At 39.8% G+C, this 9687-nt stretch overlaps 1 protein-coding gene across 1 annotated transcript in view; it reads right to left on the reverse strand.

The window, feature by feature from the left end:
- WDR37 (WD repeat domain 37) overlaps positions 1-651 on the reverse strand; it is a 36024-nt gene extending 35373 nt beyond the window's left edge. Inside the window, exon 1 of the mRNA XM_010152625.1 lies at positions 514-651. Within this exon, the coding sequence (XP_010150927.1) occupies positions 514-651 (138 nt within the window). The remainder of the gene's footprint in view (positions 1-513) is intronic.
- Between the last annotated feature and the right edge of the window lie 9036 nt (positions 652-9687).

Raw genomic sequence — 9687 nt, forward strand, 5'->3', positions numbered from 1 at the left:
ACACCTTCAGCCAAATTTAAAAAAACAAACCCACAAACAAATATCAAAGTTAGCTCACGCCTCTGTCAAGCAGAGAGTATTTACTTTATGGAAAGGAATGCAGAAGAGTGTTCCCACTAATACCTTCCCTATCAGATCCCTAATAAATATTTCAGTTTATTTATATTCCCGGGTTACTACTATTCCAAACTCAAACTTAGGAAATCAAGAACCAATCTTCAGCTTTAAGAGGTGGGAGAGGAGACGCAGTGAAATAAATAGACGGTTTCTTTGTATTTCTTCATGGTTTTACCAATCATAAGAATGCACAGAAGCTGATAAAAACCCGAAATCCAACCTGAAACACTGTCAACATCCACATCAATAGTATCCAAAGGCAGTCAGCACTTATAAGCAACAAAGTCTGCTGTTCCTGCAGCTTTACTGGACTTACTCCATCATTTAATTTCTTTGCACAGAAAACACTCCTCAAAATGTTACGTAAGTCACCCAAGCAGCAGTGAATTATCTTACCTGCCCTTCCAACATGTCTCTCTGCAGTCCTGCCCGTTCTTGCTCGGAACTGTTGGTTCTTCGGATTGAAAGACTGTGCGATTTACGTTTCTGCTTTGCTTGGCGAGCAGATGCACAACTTCCACTTTCTATTGGCATTACTTCAAAAAACCAGCTTCACAGAGGCTCCTATGATAACCTAAGGACAAGCATTACACATTACAAATTGCTTTGCCAAACTAACCAGAGTTTAAATTTTTTTCCTCAAAATAGAAATATTTAGCTCTACTAAATGTTGGAGTTGTTTGGGTGTCATTAAAAAGAAGGGAGCCCTACTACTTACAGCTATTCTTCAAACAACATTAAGTTCAAAACCACATAAGCATATATGTAAATGAAGTGGAACCACTTCTGTATTACTTATTTATTAACTATCAAACCTCCACAAAAGGAAAATTAATTCCTCTACCTTGCTCATTTTGGAGAACACTAGCAGAGACAGCCCCAAAATGCTTCCAGGAAACAACTATTATGCATACTATATTACACTAAAATGCATGCAAAATTAAAACCCAGCTGGAAAATGAAAGCAAACAGACATGATAATTCAGGGACACTGTCAGGTTAAAAATGTGTTATGCAACATTAAGTGCTAGCTTATGAAACTGAATAGATGTGTTTGTTTACACATAAGCAGAAATTAATTTTAATGACAGAAAACTACTTTCCACCATTTTTGACAGCTCATGGTTTCATTTTCTTGAAGCGCCCACGAACTTAAGAGTGAAAGTGCACCTGACTTCCCAGGTTGTTGTTGTTAATTTTTGTCAGCTTGCTAAAGCCAAATACGCATTTTAATATCCTTAAAAACACCTGACAGTATCACCAAATAATATTACCATGCATGATCTACTGCTTTCCCCTGTTCAAGAAAAATCAAATTATCTTTGATTTCTTGCACAAACGTGGAGAATATGTTCTTTAGTATCAAAATCTTATTTTTTACAAACATTTAAATACTGGATTTTTTTTAAATTAAACCTGATGTTCAACAGAAATTATTTGTAGTTTCATGTGGTACCAGTTGTTAAACATTTCAAATGTTTTAAGACTGATTACTCAAAATTTTTCGATCATGAGCATTGTGAATAAAATAAAAATTCATTCTCCAGCATAAATGATTTCTGAAACAACAATTTGAACTTAAAATAGCTGCAATAGTCCGCAGAGAAATAGGAGAGCAGAGCTGCAAAGCTAACAAGGCAACTGAGCTTCCTTTAAATAAGCTGATCAGAGAAAATTTAAACCAAGCCCAGGGCCACTTCCAATTTAAGATCCGCCAACACACCAGATCTCAAGCTAGGAATGAGCACCATCACTGTTAACAAGACTGGGCACTACCCAGTTTGGTGGTTCTGACATGGTATTTTCAGCTTTTTAACATATCATAAAGCCAAGGAAAAGCATATCTTACTAAAAACACAGTGTGCACCATGAATAAAAACAGCTTGAAATTTGCTTTTGTTTTCATATCACAAAATGAAAATATATAGGGATATTTAAATTTCTATCAAAATGAGACTAGATTAAGTTAAGGTTCTGATGACCATCCATCCTCAAATTTTCTCACTTAAAAACTCAGTATTTTAATGTGCTTTTTGGAACACTTGAGTTCCAGTGACCTGACAGTAATTCCATAGTGAATCTGACATAAAATTCAGGTTGCACCAGTATCTTGTACTGAATTGAAATTGTTTTGTTCATTTCCTCTGGACTCTGCATAGTTCTCCCCTGCACCTAATCCCATCAGAGCTTTTTATGTGTGATTAATCAGTAGTAACTAATTAGCTATGTTCACAAATCAAAGAAGGAAGAAGAGCGAGAACTACCATTGAGTAGTTTCTTGGTTGACTAGATTTCTTTTTTCACTCTGGCTAGATTCCTCTACCACAGAAAGAAAAGACGGAATTTTTTTTTGAAAGCCCATCCCATAAACAAGTTATTGCCAATTCTCTGGGCTTCCCTAAGTCTCTTTCTGTTCCTGGACATATAGTCAGCCATCAGGAACAGGTTTTCAGTGCTCATTACATTTCTGTTTCTTTTCAAAACATGATCAGATCCTAAATATGATCAAACGTGAGTACAATCTCCTCTCTTCCACCCTCATTCCTATCTCCACTGGAAACCACTCCCCCAATGGCTTTCAGTTTACTTGTTTCTGCAGTGTTCAGGATTACTTTTTAAGCCCCCAAGCACCAAACTCTGTGCGCATACACAGACGTGTTAAACAGTTTTATATCTATACATACACAACTACATATAATCACAAAAATCAGTTAACACTGTTTCATTTAAGATCTGTGGGAAGAAAAAAAAAAAAAATCTAATTTCTAACTCCTGCCAGGTTCAGCTGAGCTGTAGTTATACACAGGGATGTTAATATCGTTTATTTCTTACCGAACATTGTTTTAACGATGTTAACTTCCATTTGCCCTCTGCTGCCAAGTACTTCATTTTAGAGGACTTTACCAAGAAATACCCTTTTCAGGATTGTTTCATAGAACGGTTTGGGTTGGAAGGGACCTTTAAAGGTCATCTAGTCCAATTCCTCCTGCAGTAAGCAAGGACATCTTCAACTAGATCAGGTTGCTCAGAGCCCTGTCACGCCTGACCTTGAATATTTCCAGGGATGGGACAAGTACAACCTCTCTGGGCAACCTGTTCCAGTGACTCACCACCATCATTGTAAAAAATTCTACCCTCTTTCAGTTAAAAAACATTACCCTCTGTCCAGTCACTACTGACCCTGGCAGAAAGTCTCTCTCCATCTTCCTTATAAGCCCCCTTTAAATACTGAAAGTCCTTGCTAAGGTCTCCCTGGAGCCTTCTCTTCTCCAGGCTGAACACCCCCAACTCTCTCAGCCTGTCTTCATGGGAGAGGTGCTCCAGCCCCCTGCTTATTTTCATGGCCCTCCTCTGGACCTGCTCCAACAGGTCCACATGTTTCTTGTACCCTTGCCTACAACTGGCTTTCTTGGATGCAAGTGCACATTGCTGCCTCATGCCTGATTTTTCATCCCCGTCTTCCCAGGTCCTTCTCTTGCAGGGCTGCTCCTCAATCCATTCATCCCCCAGCCGGTATTGACATTGGGGACTGCCCCAACCCAGGTGCAGGACATGGCACTTGGCCTTGCAGAACTCCATGAGGTTGGCATGGGCCCACTCCATGAGCCCGTCAGGGTCCCTCTGGATGGCATCCCTTCCCTCCAGCGAATCAACTGCACTGCTCAGGGTAAGTACATACAGATTTGGCAGCTATACATTCTGATGTGTAGAGTTTAAAGGGACACAGTCAAATGCAGGAGATTAGAATTTTACATAGTGAAATTCTCACATTAACTACACAAACGTAGTTAACTCTCACAGCTCATAAGCAAACAGAAAAGATCCGGTAAGAAACACCATCATCGTAACTATTTGGTAGCAGCACTTCACCTGCAGCCAGTGGCACTGACAGTAACTGCACTCTCCTCATGCACCAGCATGACCACACCACTCATGCGCTGTTCTGGAGAGAGCAAGCATGCACACTCTTCCCCAGGCTCTGCAAGAGGGTTGCACACAGCCATAGCAAAGCTGCAACCCAACAGGCAACAAGCAGGCATGTGCACACAGAAGATAGGAAGGAGAAGCCAAAGGGAACTAGCTTCACTGCCTTTAATATTGTTCCGAATTCCACCAAAGAGCACTACAAACTTTCTGTAAGGGAGCAATAATCAACGAGTTTTTAGAACCAGGATGTAAATTCAGTTTAGAAAAGTGACAGTGTCCCTTTAAATATTAAATTCACTTTGACAATTTCCAAACTATTTTGATGCTAACTGCAACAGTAAGCAGCTATAGGTTTTTCAAGTACAGATTTCACAAAACAGATCCTTGGCAATATGATGCTTAAAAAAATAAATAAGGTGCTCATTTCTAGCAGTTACCTGATTCCCCTTATTACGTAAGGTTTTCAAACAATGAAAATTACCTGTCCAGAATATCAGTGTCATGTTACATATCCTATGAAAACCATATTAAATATTGATTAGTGAAACAGTCAGTAGTATACAAACCAGTCAAAGTCTTTCACATTTTTGAAATTTTTGTAGTTACAACACACCAGACGACAGGGAAGGGGGGTGAGGGAAAACATCAACAGGAGTCAAGGCTAAGTACCAAATCCCAGTCAAATGGAGTAAGAAAAAAAAGGCTTCAGAGTGACCCATTCTATATTGTTAGCCAGATGCAGTTGATCGTGACTTTTGAGTGTTACAAACGGTTCTGAAAAGACAAATTCACTTTCCTTCTGCTTAGTAATTCTACAAATAGGATGAAAAATCACGAAGAACTATGGGACTCTTGTTTCCTGAACCAAATGAAGCTGAATTCACAAAAGCTGGAAATTAGCAATTAAGAGTGAAAAAAACTGAACATAAGTACTTCCTGAAGGGGGGTGAAAACACACCCACAACAAAAACCAAAACAACCCACCACAGAAAAGTAGAAGGTGAAACAGTGTTGTATTACCAAACTATATTCCATAAAGCTGGCAGGTCACAAGTACTGTGTTATTAAAAAGTGAGCTGATGAGACAAGCTGAGCTTTCTGCTCAATCGTTTCAGGAAAGGCTACGTTTGCAGAGTGTTCTTCACACAATGACCTGTCAAAGCCTCAAGAGAATGGTACCAAATGAATTACTGACAAAGTCAATCAGCAGAAGTAGGGGAGAAAATCGTGTCCTAGAAAACATCTAGACCATAGGTGATTACTACTTTTTGAATGTAAAGACACTGAAGTATTTCAGATATGCTGTTTAATTAAACTCACAGCACACTTTACAGTGTGTCAAATTAACGTTCTGCCACCTACCTCTGCGTAACAGATGTGACTGTATATTCAGTCCCAGGAAATATTTCATCAGAGTAACGGAAAAGCGCAAACGTACAACTAAATACTGTTTTACTCAGCTGCAATAGAGAAATGGCACCAAAAGTGCACATACTGGTCTTATTAAGTCTTAAAAATTCACTGCAGCAATCAACTAATTCTACTTGCCTACTTCTAGCCTTGAACACAGAAAAAAGACTGCCAAAAGGAAAGAATTCCTGGGGTATGCATGCTGCTGAAGCCAGGGGAAATAAGTCTGTTTTAAGAAGTGTCAGAGCACAGACAGAATGGCTACAGTACTGCATTTCCTTTTTTGTTCATTCAAGACAACACACAAGTCTGGAAAGGGAAAGCATCAGGAAGTTTCAGCAACATCTCTCACCCGAGATCTCCCCGCTCCATTTTGCCTACAGTTTAGCAATAGTAATGTTTGCTATTTAAAGGACTGTGTGTTCTCAAAAACAAAACAAACAAGCCACCTGTATTTGTCTGTGCTCTTAAATCTCTTAGTCTCGGGTCTCTCATTTCAAACACAATTTGGAACAAAATTTCAGTGCTTACAACATTAAGAAACAAAGGCTTTCTACAACAGTAATTATTGTCCTGTGCAACATTAAACCCTTAAGATATAGAGGTGCCAATTAACATGTTGTTTTTTTTTTTCCACAAAGCAGGGAAGGGGAAAGAGAGGAGAATTATTACCATTATTAAATTCTTAATTACACATAACTCAGTTTGACAGCATTACTCATGAGTTAAGGGAATTTAAGTATCAATGTACGCCACTACAATCTTTATTAATACGCAAAGAAATCGAATTTAAAGGAGTAAAACTTCCATTTTGAGGTCTTCAGTGAACAATTTGTTTCAAGGATGCTGTAGGTTCAAGTGGCATTAATTCAATGCCAGCTCCGAGAATACAGCACACCTGACAAAGATCAGGCTGAACAGACTTCTTTGTAACACTAGCTAGTTTTTTAAAGACAAATATTTAGGAAACAAAACCATTCCAGATCATCACAGCTGATGCTAGGACCACTGATAAGCATGCTCAAACCTTATGAAATCCACACGAGCATTACAACATTCATTTTATTTCAAAATTTAGTGCAGCATACTTTCAAACAAAAGTGGATGTTCCTCCAAACGTAAAAGGGAAAAGCATCCACCACTGAAAAGGTGACAACCTCCCTGGGGCAGAAAGCACAGTAAAGCAGCCGCAGGGATGAATTTTAAGTATGTTACACAGCTGGAAATCAACAATCAAAGCTTTAACCCATTAGTAAGTATCTACTCTGAGCAAGTTTCCAACACTAACATCGAAGCCCAAGCCAGCCCAATTTTGCTGCTAGCAAGCTTTGATCTTGCTAATTCAACTCTGTCAGCAAATGCTGCAATCACACCAAAAACCAGTACAGACCTAGCCTGCCAAGCAGTCTACTAATGCAAGAAACGATACTCTGAACCACACAGATTTATTTTAACTACTATTAAACAACAGTTATTACCAAACCTGGATGATTTCTTTTTAAATTTAGAATATAGAAGAAACCTACCTAGGTGCACTAATAATCACCAGACCAAGATCTGTTAAGTGAAATTGTTGCTGTCCTGAAAGCACACAACTTCACTTTGGGATCTATGGCCCCTACGCTTGCTGAGTGTGCTCACTGTTGCAAATAGTTTAAATGGTACAGGGTATGGCATTTAACACTAGGTAGTTACCTATGAGTATATATCATACCTTGTTTAATTAATAGGTATTGATTAAACTTTATAGAAGAGTTCAACAGACAGCATCAGGTCCTGCTAAATTAGTTACTGCTGGTTGAATGCTCAAATACGTTTGAAGGCTACTCTACTTCCTTAGCTGTTTCACAGACATTTTAGCTCTCATTCCTGTATTAGCAAATCCTTAATAGCTTACAAGTAGTCTACATGCACGCAGAAGTATGCAAATACAAGACCCAAGGGTGAGGAATCCTAAGGAAGTTCAAGAGGAAGGGTGGTTTAACCAGGTATTTGTTTAAGGAAGCACTGCACCACATTCAGAGGCCAGAATTTTATTGTGCTACTCTCTAAACAAACAATATTTATGTACCTATTACCAATGTGCTAGACAAATTGCTATATGCTTTTATCCAAGCAGTATCATTGCTCTACATTTGGGAATATATTACTTGTTAATAAATTACAATCTTTTACTGTTTAAGACATCAACAAAAAAAGTAACTTGGACACTAACTACAACATATTTAGCGAGCTTTTCTGAAGCACCGAAAAAAAGCCTTTGTACAGCACATTCTTGAAGCATTTCCTCATATGTCCTACCACAGAGAACTACCAAATCCTCCACGAGTACACGTTAACAGCACCACAGCACCCAGCCCTACCATCTTGAAACACTAACTCATTCTCAAAACAGTCTGTAGGGATTACTCGAGGATGAAACACTAAAAAAACAACACTCTGGTTTGTAAGCAGAGCACACCGATTCCAGTCCATTCCTCAGTGGTCATGCATACAGTACTAACAAACTCCCCACAGAGGTTTGAAGCGGTGGCTTTCAGAACAAGACACTCACCCCTGGCCTTCACCTCACAGGTCAAGCTTCTAGTCTTAGAGCCAAGACTTAAAAATTCCATTACATAAACCAATCTCATCTCAAACATAGAAAATGCAATACCCCTTAACTTCTGACTAGACACACGCTTGTTCTGGCTCACAATTTCTGGATTTTGTAGAAGTAAGCTCTTCTTTCAAGACACTGTCACCACGCTCGCAGTCTTTCACCCACGACTGTACCAACACTCTCAAGCATCTCGGCCCATACATGAGACGGCATCCTTTAAACAAGTCCTGAATTTAAAAGAAAGATGGTGGGAGGGCATGTCTACATTAGATAGACTGTCTCATCTTAGAAAGAGTTACCTTTAAATTTAACATGATAAGCCTACTTTACAGACAAACATACACATGAAGACCTGGCATTTCAGATAATTTAAAAAAAAAAAACCACCAAAAAAAACCCACAAAGCATTACAGTGGCCTCTGCCTTAAATTCTAATGTCTGGTGCAGGCACCCTTTCTTAAAACAATTGCCAAAGCCCACAACACACAAAGAAACGTTCGAAGTAATTACAACAAGACACATCAGGGCTGACACACAGACGCACGTGAGATCTAACACAAACTACCCACTCGAAAATATACTTGAGGATTCTTGAGGTTACCAGCTCGCTGTCAAAAATATCAGCGTAAGAAACAACAACAGCCCGCATGCTTGGAAAACACTTTCAGGAATTTGCTTGAGGAAGATACTGCTGTAGCGTAGTAAAAAGGGGGCCTGAACAATAGATGTTTGTGTAATTTCAAGGTGTACTCAATGACACTGAATCACTTCAAAGAAGCTGTTCCACCAGTTCTTTACGTAAGCCCCATGTATTACTGTTACAGAAAGCGTCCTTAAAAACGCTAGAACGGAACAAACATTGACAAGCTGGAAGATGTAAGAAGAGGGATAAAAACGCAAGTACAAGTTAATCTTTTTTCACAAACGTCAAGATGTCCTTGAAGAACACTTCAAGGAAAACCCAAAGTTTTCCTTGCCTTTGCATAAGCACAATCCTTTTATTTAATTTCCTCCTACAACTGGCATCTAACACCTACTCAACACGTTAAGTATACTGTTTCTTCTCTCAAATTTTCACCGGTTTTAGTTCAGGAAAAACAGAAAAATACTGTAAATAGCTCTTTACAGACACAACTTTTACCCATCTGGGTTGGTTCCAAGTCATCCTTCCTCTTGCCAAAGGCCAGATCTACTCTGTCCCACCACAAACGGCAGACCCCTTCCTCATGCAGTTGTACGTCACTCAATGGAATTTGGGCGTTTGGGGTTTTCACTCCATCAGTGCAGGTGTCTCTGAGCTCAATCTGCAGTGAGGTACTACACTGGGCTTGTCCCTAGGATATGCGGGAGCACACAAAGTTAGCGGGCAGTCTCCTCGGCAGGCACCCTCGGTTTGGCTGCGTGCAGACCTGGAACCATCCCTGCAGCCTCGGGATGGAAGTGTTAAAAAAAACCCAACACATAGGAGAAGAGGAAGAAGGGCTTGTTTTCGGTTATTTGGGGTTTTAAGAAAGAAGGTGCAAGTCATTTCACGCAGAAACAAAGCGGAACAGGACGGGCGGGGAGGGGGTGCCGAGGCAGGAGCCCCGGGTTACGCCACGGGCCCGGCGAGGCGGCGGCACGGCGCAGGT

This window comes from Eurypyga helias, unplaced genomic scaffold (assembly GCF_000690775.1).
Source record: "Eurypyga helias isolate BGI_N326 unplaced genomic scaffold, ASM69077v1 scaffold5955, whole genome shotgun sequence".
NCBI lineage: Eukaryota > Metazoa > Chordata > Aves > Eurypygiformes > Eurypygidae > Eurypyga > Eurypyga helias.